The sequence below is a fragment of the Martes martes genome (genome assembly GCF_963455335.1).
Source record: "Martes martes genome assembly, chromosome: 2".
Taxonomy (NCBI): Eukaryota; Metazoa; Chordata; class Mammalia; order Carnivora; family Mustelidae; genus Martes; species Martes martes.
The window spans coordinates 98,701,329-98,724,636 of record NC_137889.1 but is presented as its reverse complement, the minus strand read 5'-3'; the positions used below and the strand labels follow the sequence as shown (position 1 = coordinate 98,724,636).

Genomic DNA, 23,308 nt, shown 5'->3' with positions numbered 1-23,308 from the left:
GGTAGGTGGGCGGATGGTGGACTAAATGGGTAATGAGTATTAAGGAGGGCACTTGTGATGAGCAATGGATATTATATGTAAGTGATAAATCACTGAATTCTACTCCTGAAACTGTATCACACTATTATGTTAACTAATCAGAATTTAAATAAAAACTTAAAATAACAGAGAGGAGAGAGGGATTTGGCAGCATGCATTAAAACACCATATTGCCACTCTTAATAGTTGTGGGACCTCGAGCAAGTTGCTTAATAATCTTTTGATTGACTCATTCAATAAATGGATATAATAAAAGTACCTACTATGAAGTTTTAAAGCTTAGCTTAAGTGATGTATTACAGTGCATGGGAGACTGTTGGTTGGCTAACATCACACCTCATTCCCGCTCCCACCCCCCACCCCCCTTATCTTTTTCTCTGTCCACTCTAAAGTCTGGAAAGGCTAACCACTCTCTTTTCCATCCTTTCTTTCACCTATGGTTGATTATGTAATCCTGTTTGGACAACGAAACCTAAGTTTTTTGAGGGTATTTCTATAAAAGGTTTTGGCTTTTATACAAAAAGGGAGAGATTGTTCATCCTATCTTTCCCCCATTTTTACCAACTTAAAAATAAATTCATTCATGTATTTAACATATATTTGTTGAGTGTCTACTATGAGACAGACACTGTTCTAGGTACAGGGGACATATCAGTGTATAAAACATATAAGAAGCACTTATCTCATGGAACTTGCTGGGGAGAGAAACATAAAAAAATTAAAAATTAAAAACATCATAAACCCTCTTAAAGAGTAGAGCAGAGGGGCACCTGGGTGGCTCAGTGGGTTAAAGCCTCTGCCTTCGGCTCAGGTCATGATCCCAGGGTCCTGGGATCGAGCCCCACATCGGGCTCTCTGCTCAGCGGGGAGGCTGCTTCCTCCTCTCTCTCTGCCTGCCTCTCTGCCTACTTGCGATCTCTATCTGTCAAATAAATAAATAAAATCTTTAAAAAAAAAAAAAAGGGTAGATCAGAGAAGGAATTTAGGTAAAAGGCCACAGGAAAAATGCTAAAGAAACCAGGCAAGACTGATAAGATTTATCACAAATATCCAGAGACATATCCTTTATACACTCAATTTGTTTTAAAGTAGCTTTTTTTCTTTTTTTCAAAAATTTTTTACTTTTTTATAAACATATAATGGTGAATACATTAAAGTAGCTTTTAAATTAAAAATTAAAAAAAAAACATTAAAAAATAAATATATAAATAAAGAGTATTCATTCCAGTAGAGGGAGCAGCCAGTGTGGAGACCCTGGCCTGGGAATGTGCCAAATAAAGAAGTCAGTTATGACTGAAATGAGTGAGGGGAAGAAAAGGGAGGGATGAAATTAGAGACAGATGTGAGAACTAAGTTGTGGCAGGTCTCTTACCAGCATGAGAGAACAGCTGATTGAATCATTTACACACCTACTCTGCCCTTGTTGAGCAGTTGAACCATCCCTAGAAGCCATTTGCCTTAAGACTCCTTATTATGTGAAAGAAATAATTATACATTTGTTTAAGCCACAAGATGAGTTTTTCTGTTACTTGTGGACAAAATCATTCCTAATTGACAAAGGTTTTTAGTGTAATGGCTGGTATAGGCAAGTGCCCAAAGCATGTTGGTAAATACAGTTTTATGTGTGTCTCAGGATCAGGCAATCTCATATAGTTAGAGGTAAGCAGATGTTTAGAAATAACAGTGATAAAACTTTCCAGTAGACACAGTAAACAGAAAATGAAATAGGGTATTTTAGGAGCTTATGAGTTCTCTATTACTGTGATAATTTGTGAGATATCTTAGAAGGACGCAAAAGGTTGAGTCTGCTGTGCCCTGTGCCATACTAGGTAAACTAGGTAAATAATACTAGGTAAACAACAAACTAGGTAAACAATAGTTAAAAAAGGATGACACTAATGCTGTAAGTATAATTTGTTTAAGCTCTTTAAAACCGTTCTTTTATCCCTCTACTAGTCATTGATACCTTTATAATTTAGCTGACCAGATTTGGGTGTGATTTTATCTTACCTTGTTATCCACTATCTGCTAAAACCTGGCACAAACATGAACCAGGACTTCAGTCTTTTGTATGTGCTATAGGCTGAAATAAAGCTACTTCCCAGTAGTTTTCTTTTCATTATTATTATTTTTATATTGACATACGGTGTATTATTTGCTTCAGGGGTACAGGTCTGTGAATCATCAGTCTTATACAATTCACAGCACTCACCATAGCACATACCCTCCCCATTGTCCATTACCCAGCCACCCTACCCCCCCCAAATCCCCCCCCCCCCCCCAGCAATCAACAGAATGGGAGAAGATATTTCCCAGTAGTTTTCTTTGTGGATAAAGTTTTGTTCCTTCTGTTTCTACCAATGAGAACTTGCTGGAGAAGTTTAGCTAAATTGGATAATCACATTGCAAGTATATTTCAGAAAGAACTCCTTTAGGTAAAGCCTGAAACAAATAATTTTTTAGTACTTTTAGCTTTAAAATCTATGGATTAAAGTATGAATATCATTTCAACCAAGTTATTATAGCATTGCTTTCAAACTTATTTTATGGTGGCCCTTAATTTAGTAAGCCAAAGATACAAATTGGTATGGTTTTATGTGTATACATTGTAACAATATATTGAAAGTTCAACAATAAATTTTTGGTCCTGTCTGAAATTCTCATGAGTGTATCTGTTTCATAGCTTTTTATTTAGCCACACTTCATTTGTCATTATCAAATGACCATCTTTATAAAGAAAACTAAACCTGATGTAAAGGTTAAAACATTATGTAGATATGGACAACTGGAATATCCAAGAACTTTTAGAGAAAAAGATGAGGTACAGAAACCCAAAAGTTAAATTATCTCAAATGACTGTCATCTTCTCATACTACATTTTCTATGGAGGATTAGAAATCCAGATGTTAAGATTAACTCTTTATTTTTCAAACAAGTATTGAATTGCAATGTAATTTTGAGAACCTTCATTATGTTACTCTAACTGCTATTTAATTGACTCAGAAATATTTTGTAAAGATAAAATCATATGTGCATGTGGTATGAAGTTTTCCCAAGTTTTCATAGCTGCTTTTAATCTAGGTTCATTGAACAATATGGTTCCATATAAACCAACATAAAACATTTTATTCATTCAACTTTTTGATAAGTTCTAATAGAATTCATTGTTTTCCCATAACTGTAAAGGTAACAGCTTTTCTGACATTTTATTTATGACAATGTAAATTTTACTATAATTTCTCATGTTAAAAGTGTTTAATGAGATATATCAAGTTATGATATTCATAATTGTAGCATAGTTTATTGGCCTTGGGAATATATGAGATGATTTCATGAAATAAATTGACTAAAGGGAAAATGAAGAAGAAAAAAATATCTTTAGTTTTTAAAAATATCTTTTGTACAGAGATTAACACATAATTTTATAGATAGATTTAAAAAGGAATAAAATTAAATATACCATAATTATTCTTTATTGATGTGAATTTGGTGTATTGGACCAATTGAGGACACTTTTGTATACAATTTTATTCTTATTTTTATGCTGAGGGCTCTGAAAGATCAGGTAGGGATGATTTAAATTTGACTGAAGGCAGTTCTGGCATAGGCCCTAGTTTTGAAGTGTCAATTATAAGTGCATAAATTATACCATATTGTAGGTACATCTTAAACCTGTTCTTTAAACCATTGCTTGGTAGCTTGTTTTTAGATTAAGTAAGTAGGTGACTTTATAAGGAACTATTTCTGGAAGTATCAACTTAGCATTAAGAAAAATAGAAATTTCATTGGTAATTGGAGTAACACTTTTAAAAGCATTATGTTGCTCTTTTATGTGAAAAACAGATGGTAAAGTAGCAAAAGGAATTTACTGGAGTCTTCCATTTGAACCTTATAATTTTATTTAATTTTCTGAATATAGTAATAATCAGCTGAAACAAGCAAAACTATTATTAAAATTTAAAAATGAACTATTTTGGTAAATGTCCAATAGAATTAAAAATATTTATGGAAATTTAATATATATGAATAAGGAGATAATATTGCTTTTCTCTACTCCACTCCCCTATCCTCCAACAATTAAGCAGCTATTTGATATCAAGATAAGGCTACACAGTAATTACCTAGGGGCTTATTCTAAACTGTTTGGAATAGTACCCGTTATATATTCTGAGTAGAATAGGTAAGTTGTTTAGTATACTGTATAGGAAATAATGTTGTAGAAAAAAAATACTATCTAAGAAGTCGTTTTCATCATTCTTATATATATGGGAAGATGAGTGGTTCAAGGGTCTTCTGAAACACAGCCCTGGTCCTATCATAACCAAGCTCACCAATATTTCATGGCTAACTGTTGACTGTTATATAAGTGCAAAGACTTCCAACTTACATATTATGGCTGCAAACTTTTCATTCTAATTTTCTCCATTCCCCACTCCCCCCTTGTATTCTTCTATGTATCATCTAATGGAATTACACTATTCAGTTTCCAAACTGTGCCTCATGATCTGCTATGTAAAGAAGTTGTGTATATTGTTTCCTTCACCTGGAAATAGTTTGTACCTGTTTAACAAAATTCTACTCATTTTCTAGGCCTATCTCAAATGTCCTCTTTTACAAAATCTTTTCTGATTCTGCCAACCAGATGAAATTTCTCTCTTTTAGAGCCCCATAGAACTAATAGTACTAATCTTATTCTATCTTATGGTATAGGCATATGTGCATTTATCCCATTTCCCTTTTCCACTCTACTGGTATTTCCTTGAGGTAGGACTTTGTTATTTTTCCTCTTTGTATCTCATGTAACACCAAAATGCTAAATGAATTAGGACTTTATTGAACAGAAGGTTTAAGATAATGAGAATCTTCCTTAACTTTGGTTTCTGTAGATTAGTGTTGTGCAATATAAAATGAAAGATCAACTTTTAATAGGTGATTCAAGCTCTGAGTAGTTTGGAAAACAAATGATCGTAACTTTAGTTTATCTTATTCTTCCAAAATAATGATTTAAAATGTAGATTTCCTTGGTTGTGTAAATAAGATGAAGTCAGTGTAAAGAAGACAATGGTCAAGATGTAAACATTTCTCTAACACTTGGAATTTGATGTATTTCATCTGATCTCAAAAATAACCACTTTGTGTAATTGCACAATTCTAACTGGAGGATAATAAATAACATTTGGGCAACATCAATCTAAAGGAATGTTATTGTTCATAATGCAACCGAAATGTAGTTTTTAGCTCTTGATTCTCTGTAATGGGTACCTTAAAAAGAAACAAAGCAATCCTCTACTTTTACCAAAAAAAAAAATTGGGTAGCTTTTCTTACTATCTTTTTTTCAATTTCATGCCTGAAACAAAAAGCTACTTTAAAACAAATTGACTGTATGAAGGATATGTTTCTGGACATTTGTGATAAATCTTATCAGACTTGTCTGGTTTCTTTAGTATTTTTAGTATTTTTTTGCATTCTTTAGTATATTTTCCTATTTACCTAAATTTCTTCTCTGCTCTACTCCTTAAGAGGGTTTATGATGTTGGATGCAGTCTGGTTTTGAGTCTTCCATCTGTGGGCTAGTTCCAATTCACCTCACACACCTTGTTCAGTGTTTCAAGCTCTTGGTTATATAGGCCAGAAAAGGATCCCCCCCCCAAAGTCATAGTTTGTAAAGTCACATTATTATCACACAGAACATATCTAATATCAGTTTCCGACACATTTCTATTTCAGTAATGGTTGCCAAAATTAATCTAACACTGAAGTTCCAGCTGAATCACCCATCCCGGTAGCTTCATCAAAATAAAAGGAACTACAGTGACACAAGTTATATTCTATTTTCCAACTTTGAAAAGTAATCAAAGTCATATATTCTTCCCCATCGTCTACAAGTATCCATCAAATCTTCCTCTGACTCTTGATAGCAGGTGCTTCTTTCCAGAAATTAGTTAAAGGCACAAGTTCTTAGAAATGAGATGAGGATTTTAAGATCTAGAGTTATGCACTATTTTCTCTTTCCTCAGTTGGGCCTAAGAATTCTGTATTTTGTCTTCTGTCTTTCTTTTTCTGTCACACAGACACACACACACACCCCCTCAATAGGTTTCTTTGATAAGTTCTCCAGAAGATATTTATGGGGATAAGGTATTTTTTCTTTGCTCGGTTGTATTTTGGGTATTTTTATGTAGCCTAACTAATTGCTTTCCATAGAGTCTGCTGAGAGATTTGCTTAATTTGGTCAAACAGATTATATAACTCCAGCTGAGCTTTTCTCTCATGCAGCATTTCCCCTGCCTCAGTTCTGGGTGGCTGCTTCAACAGGTATGCTCAGATTTTAAAGTGATTCTGTTTCCTGAGCCAGGTAAGCCTTTCACCAAGATTAGATACTGAATTTTGCTCTGAGAAGATCATGAATAAATTATTCTGGCTATATATGAGAGGAAATTGTCAAGATAATAGCATAAATAAATTGTCAAGATAATAGCAACTTGGAAGATTACTTCTACACATAGATTTCTTGAACCTAAAAGCAAATAATTTTGACCTCTTATTTCAGTGAGTTGTTTTTTTTCTTCCTATGATATTTAAAAAATACTAATTAAAGTTAAAGATATCATTGATGGAATGGAAAGACATTTTTAAACCAATATTTATTTATATTTATTACATTTATATTGATTTTTAATATAAAAAATATTCATATTTTATTTCTATATTTATATAATACTTATAAATAAATTAATTTCTTGACCTCAAAGTAGCTCATTTTTCTCAGTATTGATATTTGACTTTGCTATTCCATATAATAATTCCAGTGTACAAATTTCAAATAGACTACAGCTACTATCTTTCTTAGATTTTTTTCTTATTAGAGAGATTGAAGAGAATATGAATGAATAAGTTTCTTGCAGCTGTTGCCAATTACAGAGAATACCATTCACTATTGATAGAATTCTTTGGTTCATACTCTGTGGTTATCTGAAGATACTTCATTCTGAAATTGATGAAGTTATTGTCTGGCTAGATAATACTATGCATTGTTAAAGATGAGTGATTATGCAAACTGAGGAACACAGTTCCATAATATCTAAAACTAAAGATGATATAAATGGCTTTTAAATGTGAGATATTTAACTATAATTTACTTTGAATTTTTAATGACAATAGAATAATGTCTTTACTGTAATTTTGTCTCTCCTTTCATTTGTGCTTTTAACCAACACTATAGCTAAGATTTAAATTACAATTTCAGAATTAGTACATTGAAAATGATGCTAGAAATTGGGGAACCAAGGTGGCATCCTAGAAATTAAAATTTTTCTAAGTATGTTTTGCAAACATTAGCTCTATAAGAAAATTGTGAAAAGAAAAGGGAAGCAAACATATATGGTGGAAAATATACACAATGTGTTGATCTTTTGTTATGTGTGAATTAGAATATTACAAGCTCTGTCATGACCTGCAATAAAGAAAAGTGTTTTAACTTTGTTCAATCCAACTTACTTCAAACTTATTTGACCAAGGAATACTTTATATGTGTGATAACAAGTAAAATTCTGTGAAAACTTTAATTCTGCAGAAAAAAACCTGGGGAATATTTTCCCTATACTTAGAGTTTCAGTTCTTTGCAAGTCTAATGAAAGATACAATAGACATTGTCATCTTTGCCTGACTTTAGCCTGTTCATTTAGCAAACATATCACTTTTTCATTGAAACACAATAAAATCCATGCTTGAAAATTAGTTACAGACAATCACACATATAGGAGACATTTTATTTAGATTTCTAAATGACTTAAAAAGGAACACAAATATTTTAAAAGGGTAAATAGAAAGCTAATATAGAACCATGAGATAGACACATCATTATTATGTGAAGATATAAACACATATATGTAACATCTGCCTAATGTCTTTATTTATACAATTTGACCTTTCAGTGTTTTTTTTTAAACTGTAGAAACCAAGCTATAGGTAATTATGTATTTTTCATATGTATCTTTTCCTTCTGATGACTTGGTGAATTTTAAATATAAAGGCTCAGATATTTCAGTCTGAAATGTATCTTCCTTCTTATCAGAATTTTGTTTCTACTCTGAAAAACATAGTTCTAGAAACAAAAGCTACAGAAACTATGTGTATGTGTATGTGTATACACACTTGATATGTATAATACATGCACATGGTAGCAAAGTTATATAGAAAAGCTTAGAGAAAAGCAAATGGACTTTTGACTCATTCTTTCCCTGTACCAGAGACAAACTTTTAGGTTTATAACCTCTATCAAGTTAAAGAATTTACTTGTACTGATAGTCTTTTAAGTTTTGTTTTCTAAGCACAGACAGAAAAAATTAATTAAGATATTAATTCTTCAGCTCTCTATTAAAGTACTTTTTAAACACTACAGTACACAAAAGTGAAATCACCTTAGAATGCCCTGCTTCCAAAACTCTTCTTGTCTGTTCCCTGTTCATTTATCTTTGCAGTGTTCTGCCCATCACCCTCTACTTTTTAAATTACTCAATGGTGAAACAAGTGAAATGCAAGGATTAATTTTCTTTCTGTGGTTCCAATGCCATGATCTTTAGGCTTCTCAAACTAGCATATTCTTCTCATAAAAGTCATATGGAGTCTCTCTTTTACATTCTATTAGTTGTTTAAATTTTTCCACATTTTGATTAGCTTCATATTGATACTGTAGCTTTCTTATATAGTTGTCTGAAATTATCTTTTAAAAAATTGTGGTGAAATACACATAACATAAATTTACAGTTGTAACCATTTTTAAGTGTACAGTTCAGTGCTATTAAGTGCATTTACACTGTTGTGCAGCCGTCACCACCATCTATCCACACAACTCTTTTCATCTTGCAACACTTAAAACTCCCTGCATTAAACAACGGCTTCCCCTCCAGCTCCAGGCAACCATCATTTTACTTACTTTCTCTATGAATCTGACCACTCTAGGTACCTCATATAAGTGGAATCATACAAATTATCTTTCCTTTTTCTTGTGTTAGTTATTATTTTATCCAAAGTGGCAATCATACTTTTTTTTTTTTTAAACCTGTGGCCCTCTTTGTTTTAGCTCTGTTGATCTCTTTTATGCATGCATTTGTTTTCTTATAAAACTGGTGTATATTAGTCCTGGACGTTCATGCAGGACTCTGTATTTCAAAACACCTTTAATTTTCTCATACATTGTCTTATTTTGCTTCATTGTCTCCTAATATCTGGTTTTGCTGATGCAAAGAAAGTAAGTTAGAATTTTGAATTTTTTTTTTCTTTTGTAGGAAGCCTTCTGTCTTCCTTTCTGTTGAAACATTTAGGATTTTTTTTTTTTTAATCTCCAATATTTTCTATTTTCTCTTTCTGGAAATTCTGGATTTAGACCAACCAGATTTTTTTTTAATGTTTCTTTACTTTTCTATCATATTCTCTCTCCTTTTGCTCTATATTTGGCCAAGTGTTTTTTTTCTTTTTCCCCTTTGGCTATTTTTCTTATCTCATTAAGTTTTCTATACTAACAGTTATGTGCTCTTAGAATACATTTGTTTCTCTGATTGATTTTTGTTTTATAGATGCCATATTATTATAAATGTATTTTATATTACTTATTTAATTTTTAAAGTTATATTTTTTCCCTAAAGAATCTCTTTCTTCTCTAGGGTCAGTTTTAAAATTTATTTTGGTCTTTGTCTTTCATGCTTCTAGCTCCTGTCATATGCCAGGTGAACTTTGCTGTTCATACCAAAAAAAAAAAAAAAAAAAAAAAAAAAAAGACTATTTTGAGTACTCTTTGGATGCACCAACATAAGTAGTACTATTCTCTCTTTTAACAACATTTCTGATTTGAAATTTTGTCTTGCTTGTTGAAGGCAGCAATATGTTGAATAGTGGCTTTGCTTTAGGTTGAATAAATAGAACAGCTTACTTCCCTCTCTCAAGAGGACCTTCCATGTACTCTTTTCTATTAAATGCAAGCATGAGACATGGTGGAGGGTGATGGGCTGAGCACTGCATCTTAAACTGCTTAGTTATCTAATAGCAAAGGTAAATCAGAAAGGCCAGAGATAAGAAGAGTTTTGGTAGCAGTACATTCTAGGCTGTTTCCATTTTTCTGTACTGTGCCATTTAAAAAAATACTTTATGGGCACGTGGGTAGCTCAGTGAGTTAAGCATCTGCCTTTGGCTCAGGTCATGATCCTGGATCTGGGGATCAAGCCCCACATTGGGCTCCCTGCTCAATGAGGAGTCTGCTTCTTCTCCCTCTCCCTCTGGCCTTCCCCCTGCTTGTGTTCTCTCTCTCTCAAATAAATAAGTAAATAAAATCTTTAAAAAAACTAAAAAAGTACTTTAACAAAGCTATAGAAATAACACCTTAGTTAAATTTACTTATTTGTGCTTAAAAAACAAAAACTCAGAAAACTATCAAAACAAGTAAGTTCTATAACTTGGTAAAGCTTATACACTTAAAACCCACAGTAGATGTTATTTTTAAAGGAAGGAAGACAAGGATACCCACTACTACTGGGCTTTCCTAACAAAGTAGATGGTTTATGCCAATACCTAAGGACAGAATAACTAAGAAGATAAAAGAAATACAAAGATTAAAAGAGATAAAATTATCTTTAATTTCAGATTATAGCATCATACAGCAAAATAACTTTTGGAAAATCCAGAATCTACTAAAACTAATAAGAAATTTTAGCATACTTCCTAGATATAAGAATGAAATACAAAATCTGTAATGTTTCTCTATACTAGCAGTGATCATATATAAAAAATAATAAAAATTAGTTCAACTCCCAAAAGGAATAGAGTTCCTAGGAATTAAGTAAGAAGACAAAAGTTTTCCATAAAGAGAATTTTTGAATTCTAATAATGAACAGAGATAATGGTCTGAATAAATGAGGAACTAATTCTAGGCTCTTGATTGGGATGATTTTATGTAAGAAGATTACCAGTTTTCCCTATTTTAATCGATCAATGTAATACCACTTAGCATTCCAGTTGGGAGTTTTTGAAGAAATTGATAAACACACTAAAGTTTATGTAAAAAATAAACAAAACAAGAAACCCAAAGAGAAAATGGGCAAAGCATATGAAATTATTTTGTAGTCTGCATTGATTATTGCTTATTTTATTGTTCTCTATAGAAATTCAACTTACTCCAGAAAGACTCATATTCCTTCTTCTTAAAACTCATTTATTTTTATGTTACTACCATAAGAGTATAAAAATGAATGTTAATGTTTTTAAACCTCAGGGAATAACAATTATTGTAACAGAGCAAAAATAAACTTCCCTAAAAATTCTGGTAATTATATGACAAAAACATAGGACTCTGAATTCAATGATAAAGTTCTCTTAAAAAGACTCATTGGAGTTACAATTATCAAGTCATTTCTAAGGAGAAAATAAATGCATTTTACAAAACAAATTGGCATGGGAAATAATGTAGTATCAGGTTTCATCTAAGTGTAGAACTCAATATTTCCCCTCAAGGCTTAAACAAATATTACATGAATGAGGGCTCTTATAAAATGTTATGTTTTGAAATAGATTTCATTAATGGTTTCTAGTGATAATTTATTTCTCCCTTTATGCACAAGTCTCTTCTCATACTAATAATGGATAGCTTATTTGCATATAAATAGATTTCAGTATTTGCAGAAGCAGAGACCAAATATGTTTCTTTTTCTCCCTCTGGACGTTGTTAAACAGATTAAAAAAAAAAAAAGACGAGGGGAAGGAGATATTGTAATAATTAGCAATGAGGAATTATAATAATTTTCTTGACCAAAAATTTTTGCAGGCGACTTTCTTTGGTGTTTTTATTGGTATACTTCATTTCAAAGGTTTGGACCTCTAGTAAAATAATAACAAAAAGAATCTGCAGTTTTCTCAGTGATGCTTTTTGGTATACCTATGGCTCAAATGAAAACAACAAAGCAGCTTGATATTGGTTATTGAAATGTTTACTATGGCCCTCTGGGTATCTTCTTCTAATTAATTTTTACTGTTTCTGATGAGCGAGTATGTTTCATTCTAGATAAGGTAAATGCCACTTCTGTGACAATATTGCTTAATTAAATAAATCATTTGTTTTTGAAATATAACAAGTTGCATGCTTGTGATTGAGAGGTATTTTGCTCCATTCAATCAAAAAATGTACAGATGCTAATTTTTCAGTTATCATTTGGTTAAAAGTACCAAGTCCTCAAAAAAAAATCATTATAGAACGAATGTCCCTCCTAAATATAATAAAAAGAAAGAACAATTAAATCAGTGCTTTTAAAAGATATCCACTTGATATTTAGCTTCTTGACTTTCAGTGTTTGAAATAGGATATGTTTCTGTATCATGGTTCTTTAAGTGAGTAAGAGGCATCATCTTACAGTACACTTGGTATTTTTAAGTAATTCCTTCAGGAAATTAAGATAACAACTGTTTTCTGGTAGGTTCAATATCTATTAATAATTGTGTCTTTCTGACCAGCAGAGGTCACTCAGTGTAAAGTGAATAATGACTTTAGCTTTCAAAAAAGACAGCAAACATGACCATTCTACCTGAGCAATTTTCTTTTACTTGATTTCTGTTACTTGCCTAAATCCTATTTTCATCCCTTATTATAGCTTGCCTAGGTGAGTGAGGCAGTTCCTCAGGGTCCAAGACCTTTCCAAACCTGAAGCCAATAATATTCTGAAAGAAATAGTAAAGATACTGTATTTAAATCTATATCTTTTAAAATATTATACAGGTCCTTTCTACCATTTTAAAAAAAACAAGAGAACAAGTGCTTCAGAGAATATGACATGGTGTATTCCGCCACAGAGAGGCAGCCTTCACCAAAAGATGGGACTTAGGGCTGTTTGGTTTCTAGGAAAACAGCATTTAACTCTTGATTTTTTAAAAAATTGTTATTTATAAAAGGTTTCAAAAGTAGCAGAATGTGGCATCCTTGACAGCTAGTGATGTGAGAGTATGGAGATTTGAAGACAATTTGATTTTTAGAATTATGGTATTTTTGTTTTCCTTAAATGTGTATGTACTTACAAATTTAAAAGTATAGGTGTAAAATCAAAATTATATCCTTATGATATGCTAATGAATTAATAATCAAGGAACAAAATCCCTGAATTTATCATATGGACCTCAATTTATCCCACCTTCCAGACTTTATTCACCTTTTAGAGAAATGTCATATTCAGGTGAAAGCATAACATTCTCATTTAACTAAGATGACATTTGTTTGGCAAATTTGATATTTTTGGAAAATGCTTGAGAGAGCTAAAGATTAAGAAGGCAGTATGAAGTAGAAAGAGTTGTTAAAATCATAGAGCCAGTCACAGCTTAGCTATTAGCTTAGTTTCCTGTAAAATTTAAATGGTTTTATTTTCCTTTTTTGAGGCAGGTTCCAAGGGTTTAAAGTGGTTGAATGATGTGTCCTTACTCATTGTGTGGCTTTGAGGAAGCTTTCTGGGCCATTTTATCCTCCTTTTACACAGGAGGAAACAAAAACTTAAGTTTTAGAGAATTTATGGAAGTCACATGGCTAGTATGCAGAAATCTTGAATTTAAATTTGGTTTAAGTTTTATCCTGGGGGTGCCTGGGTGGCTCAGTAGATTAAGCATCCAGCTCTTGGTTTTGGGTTTGGTCATGATCCCAGGGTCCTTGGAACAAGTCCTGTGTTTGGCTCCCTGCTCTGCAGGGAGTCTGCTTCTCCCTCTGCCCCTCCCCCTACTCATTCTTTCAATATCTCTCTCTCTCTCTCTCTCTCTCTCTCTCTCGCTTTCATTCTCTCTCAAATAAATATGTAAATAAAATCTTTAAAAAACTATTTATTCTGGAAAGTAATAGACTAAAATAAAACAGAGATGTGGATATACTTACACTTCACAAAACTTCACAAAATCTTCCATGATCATGAAATAAGTTTTGCACATTTGGCCTAAAATTGAAATAGTGTGACACGGCCATAACAGAATTCATAATGTGTTAAAAGATATACATTAAAAAGTAAATCTCTTTCCTATATTAACACTGCCAGTCTTCTACTAATTGCTTAAGCAACAATTATTCTAAATGTATTTACAGACATTTATGTGATATAGCATCTAAACATGATTTTCACATTGTAAATAGAAAAAAGAGCTTAAGGTATCCATTTTTGCATAGACAATTACTGGGAAGAAAGTAAAATGAAAAGAAAAGAATTAAAATGTTTAAGGTCACAGGAGTAGATTCTAGTTGACTCAAAACAGATGCTTCTTTCTTTCGTTTGGCTCAGTTCAGCTCAAGTAGACATTGATGGAAGCTCTACCATAAGCAGTCTCTTAGACATATGAGATTCAGATATATTTTGGAGAAATGATAGTCTCATCCATAATTTCAGGTTTTCTCCTTTGGATAACTAATTCTTGAGATCATTTGAGAAAAAAATTGATGTTTAGATACGTTGGCTAATTGCTACATATTAAATTGTAGTTTAGGGGTCTAAAGCAATGGGATTTGTTAAAATTTTGTTTTCTTGGTTCCACTTTCAGACAATATTATTTATTATTTTGGCATGAATCCAAGGAATCTACAATCTGACACTAATCTGGGTGATTCTGATGGCTATGGTCCATGCACTATACTTTGGGAAAGATTAATTTAAATTATATGGTGCTGAATATGATCTTCTTTGTTTTTTAGTCTTGATATTTCAAGCCATAAAACAAGTTCAGTCAGAGGCCGGAAGAGAAACATGTCTGCATCTGTGGAAGGGCTGTGAGTAGGCCTTGCTTATCATGGGTATTAAAGCTGGATGAGGAAACCATTTACTGTTTGGAAATAAGCACCGTTAATATAAACAAATCCCACTGTTATTTATCTTGGTTAAAATTAACTAGTGGTAGTTGACTGGAAGACTTGCGAGGGAAGAATTCTGCTGAATTCTCCTAGTAGTCTACTATTATTCCGTAAAGTTATGGCAACAGAGTTAGAGAATATTTATATTACAAGATCACAGGAGCAGAGTGAGCAGAGAACCTATAAGGTAAAGGAAAAAATTCTTGTCTAGATTTAAATCTAGGTGTAGATTTAAGATTACTGAAGAGGAGCAAGAAGCTTTCTAAGATGTTCAATGGTTAACCTAACTTTCGCTTAATCTCTGATGAATGTAAATAAAGCATTTGCACACCAAAGCATGAAAACCATTTTATCTTTTCTTAATCTATAAAATGTTTGTTTTAAGGTACAGAAATTTATTCATTTAAGTTGCAAATAAACATCTTAACCTTTGTTTAATTGACTCATCACTATATTGATCATGTAGGCTCTTCTTCCAGAAAATTCTAACTCTGTGCGTCTAGCTTTATTATAGCAGAGCTAGTCGGAGAAAAATTCAAATCCAAACACACTTAGGAACCTAACAATTTTTAGTAAATTTCAAAAAATGGCAAATAGTTACATTTTAAGGTGGTAAAATTAGCCATTTCAACATTTTTTAAAAAATCATTTATTTTCTATATCTTTCTTAAAAGAATTTAGCTTGCATGTGTTGAGTTTGAGGAGTTTGTTTGTTTTTTTTTTTTTTTTTTTTTTTTAGTTTGAGGAGTTCTTTATAGATCTTGGATATCAGCCCTTTGTCTGTAGTGTCATTTGTGAATATCTTCTCCCATTCCGTGGGTTGCCTCTTAGTTTTGTTGATTATTTCCTTTGCTGTGCAGAAACTTTTAATCTTGATGAAGTCCCCAAAGTTCATTTTCGCTTTTGTTTCCTTTGCCTTTGGGGACATGTCTTGAAAGAAGTTGCTGTGGCTGATGTTGAAGAGGTTACTGCCTATGTTCTCCTCTGGGATTTTGATAGATTCCTGCCTCATGTTGAGGTCTTTTATCCATTTCGAGTTTATCTTTGTGTATTGTGTAAGAGAATGGTCGAGTTTCATTTTTCTATACATGGCTGTCCAATTTTCCCAGCACCATTTTTTGAAGAGACTGTCCTTTTTCCACTGTATATTTTTTCCTGCTTTGTCGAAGATTATTTGACCAGAATTGAGGGTCCATGTCTGAGCTCTCTACTCTGTTCCACTGGTCTATGTATCTGTTTTTGTGCCAGTACTATGCTGTCTTGGTGATCACAGCTTTGTAGTAAAGATTGAAATCAGGCAACGTGATGCTCCCAGTTTTGTTTTTCTTTTTTAACATTTCCTTAGCAATTCACAAACTCAACACACAAAAAACAGATAATCATGTCAAAAAATGGGTAGAAGACAGGAGCAGACACTTGTCCAAAGAAGACATAAAAATGGCCAACAGATATACGAAAAAATGTTCATCATCATTAGCCATCAGGGAGATTCAAATCAAAACTGCATTGAGATACCATGTTACACCAGTTATAATGACCAAAATCAATAAGACAGTAAACAACAAGTGTTGGAGAAGATGTGGAGAAAAGGGAACCCTCTTATACTCTTGGTGGGAATGCAAGTTGGTACAGCCACTTTGGAAAACAGTGTGGAGATTCCTTACGAAATTAAAAATACAGCTACCCTATGACCCTGCAATTACACTACTAGGTATTTACCCCAAAGATATAGATGTAGTGAAAACAAGGACCATCTGTACCCTAATGTTCATAGCTGCAATGGCCACAGTGGCCAAACTGTGGAAAGAACCAAGATGCCCTTCCACAGATGAATGGATAAAGAAGATATGGTCCATATATACAATGGAGTATTATGCCTCCGTCAGAAAGGATGAATACCCAACTTTTGTATCAACATGGACGGAACTGGAGGAGATTATGCTGAGTGAAATAAGTCAAGCAGAGAGAGTCCAGTATCATATGGTTTCACTTACTTGTGGCACATAAGGAATAACACGGAGGACATTGGGAGATGGAGAGGAGAAGTGAGTTGGGGGAAATTGGAGGGGGAAACAAACCATGAGAGACTGTGGACTCTGAGAAAAAAACTGAGGGTTTTGGAGGGGCAGGGGGTGGGGTGTTTGGTGAGGCTAGTGGTGGGTATTAAGGAGGGCATGTATTGCATGGAGCACTGGGTGTGGTCTATAAACAATGAATGTTAAAACACTGAAAAAATTTTCAAAAAATTTTACTGAAAAAAAATTTAGCTTGCTTAATATTAATCAAATGTTCAAGGTCAATTTAGTGTTTATATTTAAAGAACTCTAATCACTTAATCTATGACCTGATGTACTTTACAAAGATACAGCATTGCCATGATTTTTACATATACTATTCAAAGATATGTGCTAGTCTTAGAGGGAATACCTTACTAATTCACCTTTTTTTTTTTTTTAATTTATTGGACAGACAGAGATCACAAGTAGGCAGAGAGACAGGCAGAGAGAGAGAGGAGGAAACAGGCTCCCTGCTGAACAGAGAGCCCTATGCGGGCTCGATCCCAGGACCCTGGGATCATGACCTGAGCCGAAGGCAGAGGCTTTAACCCACTGAGCTACCCAGGCGCCCCCTAATTCACCTTTAATTAAATGTTAAAATAATGATGGGGATGAAAGAGGACTTGGAGTATATGCTGAGACTTACTCTAGTTTTTTGCTTAGCTAATTTTCTTGGCATTCTAGCTCCAAATGTTTAAGTAGGAACAGCGGGATATAAAAATCAAAATTCAGTTATGAAAGGAAAATTTGCTACTCTGCCGGGCCAGTTGTGAGGTGCTTTATTTACCTTGAAAACAACTTCATATTTCATTGATTATTTGATAACTTTGATAACTTTGTTCATTCATCAATAAAAGTCACTCATGTGTTACATGCTTATATACTACCTACTTAAAGTAGTAGTAGGTGAAAGCTGGTCATCTTTCCTTCTAGTTGGTTCTGAAATTCATACAGAAAGTGTATTATATATCAATTTCAAGACTAATGAAAGTCATTTAAATTTGTATAATGTACTTATCAGAGCAGGATCAGTTCAAAGACTTCATTTGATAGGGCTTATGGATGCACATTTTGGTAAGAATTTCGTAAGAATGTATTTAGAAGTACATGGATAAGCAGACATTGCTGTCTGAAGATATATATTATAGTCAAACCAAATCTATTTGGTTTTGTATTTCCACGTCACAATAATGATGGCCCTATTCCTTATCCAATGCTAGGAACACATGTTTTAACTGGTGGATGATTTAGGCAGACTCCAATTGATGCAGTTCTCAGTCTGCTTAGGTTGGAGTACATTATAATAGACCATGTCTTAGGGACTGTGTTGACAATAATTCTTAGATACTCTATAGTAATTTTAAGATGTCAGTCTCAAGTATTTAAGACCTTAGTTCTTAAAACATGTAATCCCCATTTTGTTTTTGAACAGAAAGGTTAACAGAATGGTAAAACATATGTGGAATTTTGGTTAAAATTTATGAATTATTGAGACTCTTGTCTGTTTTTTCTCATTATCTATCAGCTCAGTTTAATAGACTACAGTTGTTTGGTCATAATCTGAAGTGCCATTTCATTATCTCACATCTTAGAAGCAGGAAAAGAGCATTAAACCAAATTGTGGTTTTGACATTGATGATAATAGTTCCCTGTGTACTAATCTTTTGTCTTAGCTATTATTTCATTTTAGAGCTGAAGGATATATAAAATCAGCATGACAAAATGTGTTCCATAAAAACTCAACTCTTAAATGACATTTTCAAGCCATGTGGTCCATTTTAGTGAACAATTTCCTAGATGCTTTTTAATTCCTAGAGATATGCTTACACATGAGATATTTACTTTTCAGTAGTTTTCATTCTTTTTCACATGATTTCACATAATTTATAAATTTAGGCTCGTTATGAAGATAGACATTTTTTAATCTGAGGTTTTGTAACTTTATTTATAGAAGTATTATTTTCGAGTCCCCTCTAATGTACCAAAATGATTTTTATTTTAAATTAAAAATTGTTCCTGTTCTCTCCCATTTTTGCCTTAGAGCATCGGTTGACATTTCATAGAGTGTTGGTTGGCATAGGGCTGGAAAATATGTAACTATAAGATTACCTGCTCTTGAATTCCCATTATATAATAGTCATGATTCAGGCAGACTTTTCCATAGGTGTTTGTTTTGGAATGAGAAGTTTTCTTCTTCTATGACCTGTGATCAAATGTAGCATTTTAGTAAATAAATAGAAGATAATTTCTGTATAATCTATCCGTGAATCACAGCTGGTGAAGCAATGTAAATCTTTGACCTGTATTATATAAAAGCAGTAACACAGGTAATTGGAAATATATTTTAAGATCAAGTACAATAGACTTTTTTTTTTAAATGCTCTGTAGCTTAAAGCAAACTAAGAGCTAAAATGCAACAAGATGCATATTGAGAGTTTTGCCTTACTTAATGCTCCTCAAAGGAATTCCAACAGAAGGAAATCTACTAAAACTACACTTGAATATTTTCTTTTCTTTTCTTTTAGTGAGTTATAGTCATGAAGATAAATATTTTTCAATTGCTGTAGCATCATAGTAAGGACAGGAAATAGACTGTATTTCCTTTATTTCATTTCAGGGTTGAAAATGAGGTTTACTGATACAATAGTGTTTGGTTAATAGTCTTACCTGTTGCATTAACCTTTATACATCTTTATGGTTAAAGTTACAATTTTAATTAGTTGACTGTGGAATCATATACCCAGTTCCTGATGATAAGTTTGTGTTCTTTTCTGCATACTGAAGTAACTGGTATATTTTCCCATGTGTAGTTTAGTTTGTATATATATTTGTAAAGATATTATGTATGTATATGTACATTGTTTCCCTGCATTATGAATAGAAATTACATTATTCCAAAGTCATTCATGCAAGATGGCATCTGCTACAAGATTCCTTTTTGAAGATTAAAACACTGAGCTTCTTAGTCCATTCTGACTGCTATAACAAAAATGCCATAGACTGGATAGCTTAAATAGTATAAGTTTATTTCTCACAGTCTGGGAGTCTGGGAAATCCGAAGTCAAGATGCCCAAAGTGAAATTTGATTTAGTGAGGGTCTTCCTCCTGGCTTGCAGATAGACATCTGTATACACAGCAGAGACAGAGAATGGAAATAAATTCTCTCATGTCTCTTTTTGTAAGGGCAGTAATCCCATCATGAGGAGCTCTATTTTTGTGACCTAAATACCTTTTTTTTTTTTAAAGATTTTATTTATTTATTTGAAAGAGAACCAGAGAGAGAGCAGAGAGGGGAGGGGCAGAGGGAGAAGCAGGCTCCCCACTGAGCAGGGAGCCTGATACAGAGCTCCGTCCCAGGACCCCGGAATCATGGTGTGAGACAAAGGCAGCTGTCTTAATGGACTGAACCACCCAGGTGCCCCCACCCCAATTACTGTTTAAAGGCCTCATCTTGAAATACTATCACATTGGTGATTAGGGTTTTAATATATGAATTTGGTGGGGGGAGCACAAACTGAAATTCAGTTCATAGCAGCTTCTCACAAAGGCTTAATAATTTTGGATATCTATCTTCTTAATTGAATTGATGTTAGAAGGATTGAACTAGAGCCAAATGTCATCTTTTATTGTAAATTTTGAAGTGTCCTATGTTAATGAAGTTAAAGCCTTAAAAATGTTTCATGTGAATTTATCAATTCTAATATATTTTAGTTTTGAAAACATCTGCAAGGATCTATTCTTCAAAGTGGTAGTTTTTAATCGCATGTGTACTAGGGAGATGGAGGCATTACTTTTGTATTCTGCTAACATCTTTATATCTACTATTTCACTGTTTATGCCCATTGTCAATATTCTGTGCTCATGTTGTTCCTTCTCTCCCCACACTGTCTCTTTGATGCCCTCTAATTTAGTTTCATTCATCATCACTGTTCCACATACTCCATAGTGACTTGTCTGTGAAGTCTCTTCTTGCAACATGATATAGTAAGACCTCTAAGCACTCTCTGGAAATACAGGCTGGGCAAGTGACAGATACTCGATAAGTATTGGTTAACGTGTGAATGGAGAAAAGAATAAAAAAAAACCTCTCCCTATTTTCTCTTTATGATATTGTACTAGCTGTATTCTACTCACTAGATAATTTCCTTCTTTGACTGTTCCCCTCCCTTCCTATATGCAGCTCCTCCAAGTTTCAGTCCTCAGTTATTCAATTTTCTCTGTCCATGCTCTTTTGCTTAAAGAAACCTCAGTTATTACTTCTATGTGAACAACTCTTTTCCTTTTCTCTAGGACAGCTTTCTCATGAGCTTCAGTTATGTATTTCCACTTGCCTTCTAAACATTTCTATTTGGGTATGCTGCCATCTTTTCAGACATAACTGGTTCAAAACCAAACACATGATGTTCCTCTTCAATGATATCTCTTATGTATTTTCTTATTTTTGTCACAGTATTGCCCTTTTAGTGGCCATTATTCATTTTTATCTTCTTCCAGTCACTATACATATTAAATATTTACTGCATCTCTTAGAAAATATTCTGAGTTATTCTTCCTTTTCCTTACCAATGTTAGTAAACTCCTTATAGCGTCCCTAAAATAAATCATCAAGTCATCCCATCCTATAATGTACTGCCAAAATTTATTTCATAAACTACCTCTTTCTTCATGAATCTCCTTTAGTCTAAAACCTTCAGGAGCTACCCACTGCCTGTGGAAGTAGTTTCCAAAAGCTTTTTTCATTTTTTATTTATTTTTAAAGATTTATTTATTTATTTGAGAGAGAGAGAGAGCTCACAGGTGTGAAGAGCCAAGGAGGGGTAGAGGGAGAGAATCTCAAGCAGACTACCTGCCCTTGCTGGACTCCATCCCAGGACCCATGAGATCATGACCTGAGCCGAAACCAAGAGTTGGATCTTAACTGACTGAGCCACCCAGATGCCCCTCCAAAAGCTTTAAAAAAATTATTAGACAAATTAAGTTAAAAAAAATGTATATAGGACCCAAACAAAGAAGAGTAAATCTAAAGCCGTTTTGAATGAAAATAATTCAGGCTCCTTCTACTTGGGCTTTTCCTCTACGTTGTTCCCTGGGCTCTTCTGCAAAATTCTGGGACACTTTAGAAGACAATTTGAAACCTATTGGCTCTAATACAAAATCCTTATTTAGGATTAGGCCCTATTCCATTCAACCCATATGTTCATTACATCCAATCATTCCATGAATTCCATCTTTATACCTTGGCTTCTATCATGTTTAGCACATAAAATGCTGCTAAACTACTTTTTTGCTTCTTTAAGTCTTATTTATATTTACAGATACATTTCAAGTACTACATCTTTGTTGAATATATGAATGCCTTTTTGGGAAATAAAATACTTGGTGTCTTTTCTCATGATGTATATGTATCTTGGAGGAGGTACTTTTTTTTGGAAAAATACTTCTATATTACATTTAATTATTAGATGGACAAATGTCACTTTTTTGTGCTTATTATATTTCAAAGCCCTAACCTGAATGATTTTAAGCATTCAAAAAAAAAATGGGTCCAAGATCGTTTGATGCTAAAGTTATGCATTAAGAGCACGGATCTAAAAATAATAATGTGACCCAAATCAATAATTTTAACATAATTTATTATTTCCTACATTTGTTTTCTTTTAGGGCCTGCAACATATGATCCCGTTTTAAGGAAATCTTGCTCCATACCCTTATTTGTTAAAGCATCAAAGCGTTTTAAAGATTCCAAAGAGATAACTCCTGGTCCAGCAACATATGAGGTTTGTTAATAATATCTCTTTTATCAGTAGCAAAAGAATAGAATAATATCCAGAAAGTACTGAAAAGGTTTACACTAAAGTCCTTTTCATATGTTTTATTCATATTTGACTAATCAAACTCTTTTGGCTATGGAAGTCATTTTTTAAAAAATATTTATTTATTTATTTATTTATTTATTTATTTATTTATTTAGTGAGAGACACCATGAGCTGGGAGGAGGGACAGAGGGAGAGGGAGAGAGAGAATCTTTAGCAGGCTCCATATGCAGTATGAGCCTGAAGTGGGGCTTGATCTAATGACTCTGAGATCATGACCTGGGCCAAAATCAAGCGTCTGACACTTAACTGACTGAGCCACCCAGGTGCCCCAGAAAGGCATTTTTGAATACATTCTGACATTTTTTTAAAAGATTGATTTATGAATTATTTAATTTATTAGTTTATCTATAAATGTCCACAACAGCATTTATATATATACATATATATGTATATATGTATTTTACATCCTTGCAACTTTAAAAACTTTGTTGTTTAGATACATAAATGGAAATTTTTAAGTATTATTGCAATCATGGATTTAATG

At 33.0% G+C, this 23,308-nt stretch overlaps 1 protein-coding gene across 1 annotated transcript in view; it reads left to right on the top strand.

Annotated features, from left to right (window-relative positions):
• Positions 1 to 22,734, top strand: part of STPG2 (sperm tail PG-rich repeat containing 2) — a gene marked incomplete at both ends in the record, with an annotated part of 344,118 nt that extends 321,384 nt beyond the window's left edge. The window contains one exon of the mRNA XM_080796638.1: positions 22,610 to 22,734. Coding sequence (XP_080652764.1) covers positions 22,610 to 22,734 — 125 coding nt within the window. The remainder of the gene's footprint in view (positions 1 to 22,609) is intronic.
• Between the last annotated feature and the right edge of the window lie 574 nt (positions 22,735 to 23,308).